The sequence below is a fragment of the Motacilla alba genome, chromosome 2, assembly GCF_015832195.1.
Source record: "Motacilla alba alba isolate MOTALB_02 chromosome 2, Motacilla_alba_V1.0_pri, whole genome shotgun sequence".
Lineage (NCBI taxonomy): Eukaryota > Metazoa > Chordata > Aves > Passeriformes > Motacillidae > Motacilla > Motacilla alba.
Window position 1 is genome coordinate 29,212,123 of NC_052017.1, and position 13,643 is coordinate 29,225,765.

Sequence of the window (13,643 nt, forward strand, 5' to 3'; positions counted from 1 at the left end):
GATGAATGTCTGCTGGAGTTGGTATTATTGGGAAATTTCAAAATGCAGTTCTTGATATGGCAGCGTCAACTAAAAGATGATTCTGCTTATTTAGGTTTTTTCTAATTACACAAAAATAGGGGAAGCAGCGTGTGTCTTCTCTGCTTCTAAAGGGATCAGCAAATATCTGATACCTCATAAAAGAAAACAGTCTGCTGAAATAGATGCACTTTTAGTGATGAGGGGGTCAGTTATTTACAAGATGTGTTAGCAACCAAAGATGGAAGTGATGAATTGCACATCTTAAGCAGCAAGGAAAAGGAATTAATAGATAGACTGCAAATTCTGTAGATTTTCTGGTGAAAAAGGAAATATTCCTCCCCTTCTATTCAATGGTTTTGGACTTTTTAATTGCCATGGAGACTATTAATTTCCTTCTGACTTGCACTGTAGATCTTTACATCCAGTTGAAAAAAGGAACAAACAAAAGGAAGCAGATCAGTGACTTGGTTGATCCTGTGGAGGACACCTCAGCATTTGGAAATTTCTGTGTGTCAGCCTTTGGCAAGAACACGTGTAGTACATGAAACAAGCCTAATTTTATCAGTCTTATTCTGCAAGATCAAGTTACTTTTGCATTCTAAATGCTGAGGTGTCCCACAGTCTCTCACCTCCATGGTACACAAAGGTATGGTGCCTTTTCTTTTGTTCTGGTCAGGTGCAAATATTTGCACATGGGAAAATGTTTTAGCTCCACAGACCAATAGATCAGCCATCTGCCTGGAAAAGGGAACGCCTTTCTGTGCTGAGACGGATACACAGGGGAGGATCCTGTTCTGTCAGTTCTCAGATTCCTGAGCCTCACCTCACTGACGTTAAGTCCACGTTTGTTTGTCTACTCTTGGTCTGATTACACCAGATAAGTCCAGACAGTAAAGCAGAGACGGATATGTGAGCAGGTGGCAGTAATTTTGCTTCCCAGAATATGCTGTGTTCATACCAAAGGCAAAACTCAGAGAAATCTTTTTGTATAAAACATGAATTTCTACAGGCAATACTTCATTATGCCCATGTGAATGTAAGCATCTAAACATAGAGAATACAGGCTGTGAATTCTGTAAAAGCACACAGTCTACACAGATAGGTTTTCTCATCTATTGGTCCTTTTACTGTGAATGAATTTATTCTGTGTAAAACAACTTCTGCTCTCACATTCACATTTTCAGTCTTTTATTCTCTTCTTTCAGCTCTAACCTGGTTGGTTTAGTTCCAGATAACCAAGGAACAAAAGGAACTGTTTCCAACTCTTTTCTTAAGAAAATGGAAAGAAAAGAGTATAAATAAAAATCTGCCCACTAATATTGTGAATAAATTTGTGTGTGTGCAAACAGAAAGGCAGAGAATAAAAAAGAGAGCAGACTATTGTGCCATTTATTTTAGAGGAAAAGAGGGGAAAGAATCATGTTATGTCTGTTACTGAACACGTTACAGGCTTACTCTCTTATTTCAGAGCAATGAGACTTTAATCTGAGATATGAGTTTCTCTTCCATCAGCAGAAATATTACCTGGCAAAAGAGACTTCAAAGAGAAGGCAGAAATGTAGTAACAGCTCTAAAATTAGGGTTAAATGTTGAACTAAGTTGTTAATAAAAAATGTGTGCATGCAGGATGTCTTTTACCTGAATATCTAGCTCCACCAAAAGGACTTGATCTGAGTCTTGAAGAATCCCAGAGGTTGAGTCACATTTCTGAAGGCTATGGCTGGGAACAGATTTCAGCATGGTACTTACGGGGATTTGAGAAGGGCAAGAAGAGGGTGAAATCCTCTTTACTGACTTTGCAAAGAGATTTCATCTGACACAGCATAATTCATGTGTCTGTGGCATCTCTAGAAATTGGCTACTCTCTGCTTGAATGAGTGGTTTGTTAAAACTGTTACGAACTTCCACAGCAGCAAATACTGTTCAAGGTTACAGATGCAATCATTATCAATAATGCCTTTGGAAATGAATCTGGATTTGCTTCACATGTTAAAATAACATTCACTGCAGTGTAAATCTAAAGGCTAGCTTTTGTCTGACAATTGAGTCAGTGATCATTGTATTGTTCTGAAGATTTGGTTGTTTTTTTTTTTTTTTTTTTACTTTACATAATTTGTTTTCTGTCTGCTGGCTCAATATCAAATGCCAAAAAAGATCAGAACAACAGTAGCCTTCCAGGACTAAGGTTTGAATGACTTGTTTCTTCCACAATTTCAATAAGTGGTAATTCTACCATTTATTTCCTTTTCCAGCACTGAGGTGAGATCATGAAGTTAAGCTTTCCTGAGATCAAGTGAGATCTGGACTGTGGTCCTGTATCACAAATCTTTTGGGATTCCAGCTTTGTGCATTCTTGACAGCCACCTCTTTGCTTATTAATGGATCCACTAAAGGAATAAAGAACTTCAAACTTCAGGATTTGAAGAGGGAAGGGGATAAAAGCAGGCTCCCTGGAGTTAAGTCTGGTAGCGCCAAACAAACGTTTGAAGGACAGTGTGCTAGTGAGGTCCTTTGGTCTGTTCTTTCAGTGGAGGTAGGGCATAGAGCCATGTGGCAGCACAGACACAAGGGTGTGATGGATATTAGAAACCACAGAGTGCCACATCCCCACAGAGCGGGAATGGTCATGTAGGAATTCGGGCTTTTCCCCTCGAAATGGTGGCAGGATCTATAGCCCAGGTGAAGTGCATCTACACAATGCACACAGCAGGGGCAGCAAACAGAAGGAACTGGAAGTCACTGGGAATCAGGAAAACTGGTGTAGGTTGCCATCATGGAAACATGGTGGGCTGACTGGCACAACTGGAGTGCTGCACTATAAACTCTATAAACTCCTCAAAACTCTTCAAAAGGGACAGGCCAGGAAGGGGAGGCAGTGGGGTGGCCCCATATGTTGGAGAGTTTGGATGGCCTAGAGCTTGGTGATGGTGATGGCAGGGTTGAGTGTTTGTGGGTGAGAGTTGGGGGAAGGCCAACAAGGCAGGGGCATGTCCAGAGGAGGGCAATGGAGCTGGTGGAGGGTCTGGAGCTCAAAGCTCCATGAGGAGTGGCTGAGGGTACTGGGGTTGTTTAGCCTGGAGAAAAGGAAGATGAATGGCTGCTGTGGCTACCCTGGGTCACCTCTGGCCATTAGTTTGCATTCCTTTCTCCAGAATAGCTCTGGCACTCTCAAAAGAGGGTATGACCACAGACAGGGAAATCTTGCCAAATCTGGAGCAGATAAAGATATAAATGAGTAGAGCTCAGCACAAATCAAAGGAATGAGAATTTCAGTTTAATTTTACTTCTAGCATTTTTCCTATAGGTTAAAAAGATCATGCTGATTGTAAAGACAATACATTTCTAATTACTGAAATATTTTTCTTTTCTCTCTTCACATAGAGGTCATTTATCTCCACTCTGTTGGAATATGTGCTCATATTCAAATTTTACATAGTTATGAACATGTGGATATGTGCAATATAACTCACTCATGACATATTGATAATAGGTATTGTGAATTAGCAAAGCTTTCCTGCAGAGATCTTACTCATCTATTATATGTACAGAGGCAACAACAGGCAAACACAGGTGGCACAAACAAATGACACAAGTGCTTTACATGTAACATAACATACATGCTCCTGCTGCAGGTGAATTGCTGACTGTTTTGCTCTAACAAAAACCCCATTGCTGGGATAGTAAACCATTTTGACTGACTTTAGCTTTTTTTACTCAAAAGAGGTGTCCACCCTTGCATACAGTATCTTGTGAAAATTTTTCCAAGATTTTGTATGTCCAGATTTCCTCAATAAGCTGCCAACTTTAGGGTGGAAACCTGCAGAAAAAGAGGGAATGACCTGGGATGAGCTTCCCATGACTGAAATGACATTTAAGTGCCAAGAGCTGGGATAAACCTCCTCATTTTTCTCATGCCAGAATTTACAAACATCACTTAGCCTCAGAGTTGGAGTTCTGGGTCTATCTCCTTCCATCTCTCTTGTTTCACTGTATTTTTATTGCAACAAAACATGTAGCTGCCTTTTGATTCTTATCACCTCACTGAGACTGCATGCTCACTCTCTTCCATTTGCAGCTACCACAACAAAATTTAAAGGATTATACAGAGGAAAGCTAAGCCCAGAACACGGTTGTTGGGTTTTGTTTGTTTTTGTGGTTTTGGTTTGTTTTTTTTTTCCTTATGTTAGCTATTCCAAAATTTATAGCATGAGCTTTTCGGTCTGATTTGACAGCAAAGTTTCCTTTCCTTTAATGAAAAATGACTGAATAAAGCAGGGGTAAACTAACAATTAATAAGTTTCTTGCAATAAAAGTTAAAATGGAGAGGCAAGATGTAGATATTAACTCATGTAATAAACTGCAAATAGACATCAAAAAGATTGTTTATAACTCCTCTTCGGAAGTCATAGCTCACCTAACAGAGTCATAATTGGATTGCTAAAATACAGCTTGAATTTGCTGCACTTAAAACCATAATTTTCAGTTATTCAGATAATTAATTTCAAAATGTTTTATATATTTCTCTTCATGCTTTCCAAATGGGTGCTTTAGTCTTCCTATTTTTGTTCTCCAAGTTGTACATATACATTTCTTATGAAATCTGATATACCAAATCTGCTTGGTAAAAGTTCAGCTTGCAAGTAGAGACAGAGAGGTGCAGCTTCACCTCGCAGAGGTTATGGTCATTTCACTGTTACTGGTTACAGTTCTGTCTGAATGAGGCGTAGTGCTTTCTTCATGTTCTCTATTACTGAAAGACAAAGAAATAAGGACTGTGAAAATGTATCAGAAGTACATTTGTACAATTAAAATAAAACCCACCTAGTTTGACTTAGTAAATTATTCACAATGAAATTGATTTATGGTCACACATTTTATTTTAGAGACTGATACTAAAACAGAAAGTAAAAAAATTCATGAATCAAAATGTTTAACTTAAAGTATTTGACAAGAATCCTTTCAACTCCCTCATTTCTCAACAGCAAGCTGGTAATCAGATGTGATGTGTGTATTTGTGATCAGATAGTGCATTGGTGTCAAATAGATGGGATGGAGTAAGAACTGGCTCAACCTGAAAAATCACATTCCTTTCTGATATATGGCTGCTAGGGGTACGGACACAACCACTTGCATTTCTTTACTGATTCCCTCCCACCACTGGCTATTTACATTGTACAGTCAGATACTTCTGGGCATAGTGACTTTCACCATTCTCTGTAAAACTGCTCAGGTCTTGATCCTGAAGGTTCTCACCCATGATCATTCAATTTTTCTTACTTGAGTAGTCCCAATAAATTCAATGGGACAATGTGTGTGTTTGTTTTGCTAGAACAGGTTAGACCATTATAATTTATTGCAAATGCTCTCACAAGGAATTTATTCTTTACTTTGAGATCCTATTGGATTCTCAAGCACAAGTGATCAGGATGGGGAGGGTATCTGGCTGCTTACAATGTGAAATACAAAGTAACACAGCAAAGAGGCACTTACGGAACATCATGTCCTTCGGCTCATAGGTGTAAAGCCGGTTGGAGTATCTTCCCGTGATATCAGCTCTTACTGTGAGAGATGGGTCTGAAAAAGTATTTGGGTTAAACACTGCCTTCCATTCCCACAACAGCTGAGGGTGATGGAGTGGCATTACTTTGGCAGCCCTGTTTGGGATTTCATCAGTGCAGCAATTACGAGGCCGTTACGCTCTGTTCCGAACAACTGCTCTTTACTTGGAGAAATCCTGAACAAAAGCTAATGCTCATTTTTATAGTACACAGCTATTTTTAAGTGCTAGGTTACACGTTCACACTTAAAGAAAAATATCCTGTTTTACAGGTTCTGAGTTTACATCAGAAGAGGTTAATCTGACCAGATGCACACATAGTGGGGGTCTATGGCAATAGATAGCATGATTTACCTAGAGCCTTCAGAATGAAAATCTTCTGATTCCTAATGTTCCCAAAGTGGAAATAAGCTGTTGTGAACATCTCTTCTCTCAGTTGCCCTTCCAAGTTTTTTATTAATTTACTGATTGCTGTAATTACACTGCTCTTTGTCTGAGTGTGGGCTGAACTCTGAATGCCATCACAGAGTCACTCCAGGTTCCCTGTACAGTGAGTGAGAAGGAACAGGCACTCTGAGGCATAATTAATTTGGTACATTCCAGAAGGCAGCTTTAAAATGGGATGAATCCTTAGATGCCAATGACTATTGATTTATTCTGTGGTAATGTCCACTTTCTAGCCATCTACATTCAGTCAGATATTTGACTTTTTCAGTAAACTTTGTCTTGTAACAGCACTAGCAAGAAGCATGGAGAGCAAAAGCCCAGCTATTAACAGACTTTTAAACGTCCTGCTCTCCTTTTAAACGTCCTGCTCTCAAGCCCAAATTAGTAACCTCCAGGACATATCTGTAATCTGAGGAAGTTTGCAAGAGTCAAAGTATACAACAGAGGCAGAGAGATTTTCTTTTGGCAAAATGAATCACTTTGATGTCCCCACAGGACAACAGTGACATAATTCAGATATGACAACTTTGATGATACATAAATATTTCACATACCTACAAACATGATTCGAGGCACGTATTGTCCATCAGGTGACAGGTTTTTATCTGTGGTTTCATGCTGGTATAAAAATTAAGGCTAGTTGTTAAAATGTCTCTGTAAATTTTGCTGAAATAGTACCACCTGTGAATAATCTTGTACCAGAAGACAAAACCAAATAGGTACTACTCATGTGTGAATACACATGCACAATTGCCTCTACTTAAATGACTAAAATGTTAGCTATATTATCTAAAATGACATGAAAAAACAAGGCAAAGAAAGAGAAAACACAGACCATGAAACGATACCAGTCAAATCGTCCCAAACCCTTCATACCATGAGATTCAGCATAATGAAGTTATTTTGGGCCATTTCCTGTATTTCTTCATTTTCTGCGAAAGCTTTCTTCAGTGCTAGAAAAGACAGGATCACTTTGAAATCCATGTCAAACGCTGTCTTTCCATCTGTGCTTGGCCACCACCCTGGCCAGAGACTGGGCCACATTGTTCCTGTCTCTGCTGATTCACATTCCTGAGGAGACACTTAAGGCCTCTATCACTGCTTTTGGGGGCTTTTTGGCCTGTGGCAGTACAACCTCTGGCTATGAAAATGGAAGCTCTCTTCTGTTATTTATGAAGATTGTTGTCTCAATGGATACCATGTCTTGGCTTGACAACAGTGCATTATTCTCAGAAAATTCTTGTTAGATCAATTTCAGCAGCCCTGTCCTTGCCTCCTTCTTTATTTACCATTTCAGGACAGCTAAACAATATTAAATCTGTTCAATGTGTCAGTAGCCAATCTGTGCCTCTTAAATAAACTGAGTGCTGCATTTGGGATAGCAGTACAGCAGCAGTGAGAATTTTTCATGTTCTTTATTGTGTAGTTTCATAGTGGAGTTTTTGTAAATAATGGTAATAAATTTTTCACTTTTCATCTACCTGTTTTTCTGAATAATTTTCAGTAAGTGCAATGAAAATATATAGATTGGTTCAGTTTCTTATAAAAATATTCACAAAATTTTAACACACAAAAAATCAAAATTACCTTGGCAGTATTGACAGTCTTCCAAATGATGAATTACCATCAGTGGCTTGTTACTTTATTAATAATAATAAAAGATGTAGTTAGGTCATTTGACATGTATTCAGATGGATGATTTTACTAGCAGACTGAAAAAGGCAAATTGCATTTAATCATATGTTAACCCATAGTAAAACCATGTAGACATTCTGTAAAATATTACAGAAATTTCTGACCAAGGGAAAAGAGCATAAGCACTTCATAAAAGAAAGAAATAGAGAAACAGAGTTTCTATGTCTAAGCAGGTTGTCTATAGTAAGAGATTCTAGAAGAAAGAAACAACAGATCCACCACAATTTCATTCCCAGGTGGTAAATAATCAGATTGAATAGGTATTTAATGTTGCTTAGGTGTGAATTTCTCCATGGTTAAGAAAATAAAAATAATATGTATGAATTAGAATAAAATAGATTTTATAAGATTGGGTTTATCATCAAATACTCTCCATTAAAAGTTTATTGTGTTTTAAACTTTCTTGAACAGCTATATAGCATATTACTTCTGTAAATAGTTTGATAAAATGTTAAAATTTTATATTTTGTATGTCAAAACATATACAAATTCTGTGCATTTCCTCCCATATTTTTAAACTATATTTACTGTTTAGCAGGTAGGTTATTAATTCTGGGTCTGCTTTCAATGTCATGAGTTGTTAATTTCTAACCATTTTCACACAGGGTACATGAAGTTAATTGTCTTTTGTTTTACGAATAATTTTCCTTCAATTAAGCAATAGCTCATGCTACACTATTGTGATCTACAATGAGCTATAAAAGATATTTAAATAAGTATTGTTATGAATTCTCAAATATATTTGCAGCTGAGTCTCAGAGAAGAAAGAGCCTGGAACTCCCATTTCTATCAAGATAGTGAGAAAATATATCATGAACATATTCCAACAAATAAAGTGTTGGGGGAGGCATCAAAGGCAGTAGATCACCATGCAAGAGTAAATGTAACAGATTTCAAGGAAGTAATCAGAAGTACATGATATTAAAACACAATAGATGTAGTTTAAAAAATTATGTTATCTAATTATGATTGATAATTTAAATGACAACGCCTCCCTTGTGGCAGAGAAATGACAGCATTACATTATTGGCCCATGATGTTACTTCAGAGTCATAGGAGTCCTAGAAGTCCTTTTGTTTGTAGACAGAGTCTGTTTTATTTAGCTGGGTGGTCTGCAGATCAGCTCTCATGGTGTTTCTTTGCTCTGTCTCATTATTGTGTATTCCGGCAAGACGGAGTAACAACTTTGTCTTCATGCTACTTTTTAATCTCTTACCTTTTCTTTGCTTGATAAAGCCCTTCTTCATAAGTTTGTACCCATGTAATTTCATCTCCCCACCCTAGAAATAAAACAAAAGGACTAGCTACTGGCCAGGCAAGTAACTCATAACGAATACCTTTTTTTTCTCTTTTTTCTTTTTTTTTTTTTTTTTTTTTTTGTGTATAATTTTTGTATGCAAATAAGATTTGAGGTTTTTAGTTGAAGGTTCTCTAACATTGTGGATATGCTGGTTTCACATCTCCTGATAGATACACTAAAAGGTTAAAAAACCTCAACCAAACAGCCCAACCCCTCCAAAAATATCAGCTGGTTGCATATCCAGTTCAAGTCCTTTGACAGACTTCAGGTTATCTTTCTAAATCCTCAGAGGTCCCTAAATCAGCACCCAAGTAGTTTCTATCTTCATATTGTCTGCTCAGTATTTCATGTAGACTGTGGGACTTAAAGAGAAGCTGGCATATAATGAGAGAAAATTGAAATATGACAGCTCAAATAAGATTAGCTTTAATATGAATGTCATTGGAACAGCCTTGGAATATACACTTAACTCCAAAGTAACTTCAATCCCTGAAGTTGCAAACCCTTCATTTAATTAAAGAATTCAATCAAGGAATGGCTGTTAAATAAAAATCTCCACTGAAACAAAATCCTAACAAACATCAGCTCCGCAGCTCATCCATAGCTGGGGATATGCAGATCTCAAAAATCAAATTATCCACTTGGCTTTATGCTTTCAACTCCCAAGGATGCCAGCCCTTGCATAGTAGATGCCTGTATCCTAGGCAGTGTGGCTCCATTCATGACAATTGTTCTACAATTCTTATGAGAATTTTAGAACAATTTCTGGACCTGGACCAGGTTAAAGCTCTGTTTCTTCTCTGCTGTCTGGACAGTGCTTTGCCCAGCCCGGAGTTGCTGTTGGATTTCTCACAGGACAATTGCTTGTGATGCTTCTAGATATGTCTTCTTCCAGTGCACAGGTCTGTCTGGCTGATGGTGGGACTCTGCTGATCAGTGCCTTCCCACCCTGGCTGCTGTCAGCTCCTGATGCAGGTAACTGCACACAGGAGTCAGCAGTTTGGGGACATTATGCAGCATGTTTAAGTATTTCCCCTTAGTCTGTGAAAATTACAGGTAAAGAGCTCAAGGCGTCCCAATAGGCCTGAAACCAGAATTAGAAATGTTACATCTGTTTTCTGTGACTGCTTCGTACTTTGATTTTTTTTAATTTTGTTTGGCTGTTTTTTGTTTTGTTTGTTTGTTTTTGGGGTTTTTGTTTATTGTTTTTTCAAAACTGACATAATGTAAAAGATTTTGTTATCTTTTTTGTCCATTTAGGCTTACTGGGAAAAAAAAATCCTGATCTAGGCAAACTAGGCAACACATCCCGTATTAATAACCTTTCCCCAGGGACACTGCATGCAAAAAGTGTTTTGAAACTACTCTTAGGCTAGTCCATGTGGTGCATGATTGTGTCAAATGATCTCTGAGCAATTAGGCTCAGATGGAACGTCTGAGAGGTGTGCAACTTTGCCAGGATAGGCAAAACTCAGATCCTGTGGGATCTGCAGGCATTACATGGCCTGCAGAAGAGGTTAGGAAGAGAGATGAAGATTTTCTTTTTGTTGAATAGTCCCAAAAGAAGAAGAAAGATGGGGAAGGGAAAAAGAGCTTTCTAAGCTATTTTTCTGCTTGTGTTTCTAAGGATTGATTAGATACAAATAAATTAAAACAGGGTCTTTATTTAACATTCAGGTTGAAAATTATGCACCATAGGGAAGTGAATTACACACAATCATGCTTTGCAGTGGATATCTGATCAAAGGCAAAAAAAAAAAAAAAAGTCATGCAGAAAAACCCACCAGTGTTTCAAACTGTTCTGTGCACAAAAATGAGTCTGTAGAAAATTTGTTCCCTAGCAACTGATGTTATGGTAGGTTACAATAAGAACATATATTTCAAATGGCCTATGACAGAATATTTTTTCACTGATAGACCTACATGTACATCTTGATTTGAGAGACTCAGTTTAGGTTATTTGCTTCTGTTAGATCACTATGAGTTATAGAAAATATACAGGTTACATGCGGCCCTCAGTCATATGCTTAATAAACTGATGGAGTCAAATGATGTGAAATGAGAATATATATTAATTAGGGCATTACTTAACACTAAAGAAAACACACCTCAGTAAGTATAGGTGCATTCTATGTATGTTTCATAAATATATATGTGTGTGCATGTATATAGATACACATTCCATAAATGCACATTCAAAATAAACATATTTGCTGGTCTGTATGGTGAGGTAAGAAAGTAACTACATTCAGTGTACATGTAATATACAATATTACATACAATACCTCTTGACAGTGTCTGAGGTGCTCGTTTTTCTTTTTTAATTGCCATTGCGAGGTTGGAAGTGACTGCAATTAGCAGGAGGGACAAGGCCGGTGTAGAATGGAGCATTATTTCCCTTCCAATGCAAGGAAACTGGAAAACAAAGAAACAGCTTTAGTCACACGGATTTGTCACTTGGTGCAGTGTAGATCAATATGTTAGTGGCATCCTAACAATCTGTACTTCAGAGACACTTCTGTTTTTTTTCTAGAAATGCTTGCCTTTGTGAGGAAAATGCAAACTGGAGGTGCTTAATTTTGCTGTCCAATGCTACTTTCAGCAGACAAAATGAGGCTGCAGGGTACTGTTCTCTTGTGATTCTCATGAACTAGTACAATGTTGTAATACTGGATCACAACAATTTCGAGACATTGCTTCAGGTTTTTTAATTTCAGTGAAAGGTAACACATGGGATTTTTATTTCCTTTTACATTGGAGCCTTTTTGTCAAAAGATGTCTCATAATATCATTCCTAATTAAGTAGGGAGATTGGCAAGAATTTGTCCCAAGTCTAATACTCTTTAAATTATCCAATCCATTAAAAATGTTGAAATCTTGGATTTTTTAAGTCTCCACTTAAAAAATTCCCATTCTTCATTGCATATTTTACACTGAATTTCAGCTCAAATCCTTCTGAATAAAACAATTCATCTGTATTTCTGGCTGGTTCAGTATTCTCTTCCTGACCAAGATCATTGTAAGAAATTCAGTAACTTCTTACCTTAATAAAAGTCAGAGAACAAAAGCAAGAGTTGAGAAAAAGCATTACAAAGCCAAATTGTTTTTAATTGGTAAGTTTACTTTCTTCCAGTACAATCACTTCTGGGCATTAAAGATCTGATACTCAGGTGGATATCAGATGGTTTCAACTGAGTTAAAAAAATGTAATCCATGTAGGTCAGGATACCACTCAGTCATCTTACTGGAGAGCTCACTTTTCAGAGGTTGAGCTTTAGGAGCTACCAGGATGCCCCACTGAGAAATAACTTTGACTTAAATAAAAAAAACCCCAAACCAAATTAATAATAACAGCAATGATCCTCCACCCCTGCCTTGCCAAAAAAAAAAAAAATCCCCCAAGACATTTGTGCCTGTACTGATAAAGAAAATCTCTGACTTGCATTTAAAATTGATGTTAGCATGGAACTGCAGCCCTGAGCACTGGCAAAAGAAAATGCTTCATACGCTTTAGGACCAAGAGGCATGAAAAGCAGTGTTTCAGTGAATCTCTTCACATCACAGAATCACTGTTAGCAGTTAAATGTCTTGTGAACAAATTAAAACTCCATTTCTAATAACTGGCAATCTCTTAGAGAAATTCATTCTATTCAGGTGACTGGAAAAGAAGTTGTACGTTAAAATATGCAAAAGCTAGGAAAAAATAAATTGTAATTTTGTAGTAAGTAGTCTTTTACGATGTATCAATAAAAAAATGAAAGTGTTAATCTCTTTAAATCACAGGTAAAATCATCGGAAGTTTAATAATTGATTAGCCTATTGAAAATTAAGAGGGCTTTGGAACTGCAACTGGAGGCAGGTTAAATTTAATTTTCCATATTTTTGATGCTGCATATTCCAATATTATTTAATTGGCTCAGATAAAAAAAAAGGACAGCCAACACCACATAGATTGCCTTCAATTCCCTGCCAGAACAAACATTTGCTAGCTAATCTCTATGCATCTATCACTTGTCTTTTTGTATAACTAGGCTTGTAAGGCATTTGTGAACAAAACCTCGTTGCTTTACTAAAGGAGAGTTAAGAATGAGAAATACTTGCTCACCAGCAGCAACCAGTTCTCCTGACTGAAGGTCCTTTTCCTGGAATTTGTTAGTTAAAAATCAGTGATTTAAGCACAGAACACCTGAGCTGCCCAGGTCTCTGTGTAGCAGCAGCAGCACATTCACCTGGGAAAAAAATGAGAGGAACCTTTGAGCTGAAAACCCAAATGATGTGCTTCCACCCTCCCCCTTGCTTTTCTGCCTTGCCTGAACTTGCTCTCTTGCAAGTTCCCATGCTTATACACTGAATCCTTGCATTTCTCTTCATCTTAGCTTGTATCAGGTGTCTTGTATGAGGATTGGAAATAAATAGTGGCTTGTGTGTGTCTGCTAACACCCCCTTGGACAGTTTGAGTCTGGCTTATGTCCAGTGAAAAAAGAAACCACCAATGAAAGCTGGAACTGGAGGTGCTTTTGTTCCCAGAGAATGGCAGAGTTCACTGGTGCTTGAAGATAGGAATGAACTTAATAGGAAGACACAAGGGTTACTTTGTGTAGAGAAGTGTAATTAACAAATAAA

General features: G+C 37.5%; 1 protein-coding gene across 1 annotated transcript; it reads right to left on the minus strand.

The window, feature by feature from the left end:
* Positions 1 to 4,169: 4,169 nt before the first annotated feature.
* AGR3 (anterior gradient 3, protein disulphide isomerase family member) lies at positions 4,170 to 13,254 on the minus strand. Its single transcript, XM_038128224.1, has 8 exons — positions 13,126 to 13,254; positions 11,306 to 11,435; positions 8,937 to 9,000; positions 7,613 to 7,665; positions 6,902 to 6,978; positions 6,580 to 6,643; positions 5,512 to 5,595; positions 4,170 to 4,771 (listed from the first exon to the last, which is right to left on the minus strand). Exons 2-8 carry the CDS (start codon positions 11,409 to 11,411, stop codon positions 4,722 to 4,724), a joined length of 498 nt encoding a protein of 165 aa, XP_037984152.1. The 5' UTR covers positions 11,412 to 11,435; positions 13,126 to 13,254; the 3' UTR covers positions 4,170 to 4,721.
* Between the last annotated feature and the right edge of the window lie 389 nt (positions 13,255 to 13,643).

What these genes read in the sequence shown, in the direction of transcription:
- AGR3 (XM_038128224.1), bottom strand. Translation starts at nt 11,411, where the DNA reads ATGCTCCATTCTACACCGGCCTTGTCCCTCCTGCTAATTGCAGTCACT. An exon ending in CTTTATCAAGCAAAGAAAAG is followed by an intron (nt 7,666 to 8,936) that starts GTAAGAGATTAA and finishes TTATTAATAAAG; the next exon opens with TAACAAGCCACTGATGGTAA. An exon ending in TCATTATGCTGAATCTCATG is followed by an intron (nt 6,644 to 6,901) that starts GTATGAAGGGTT and finishes TTTTTATACCAG; the next exon opens with CATGAAACCACAGATAAAAA.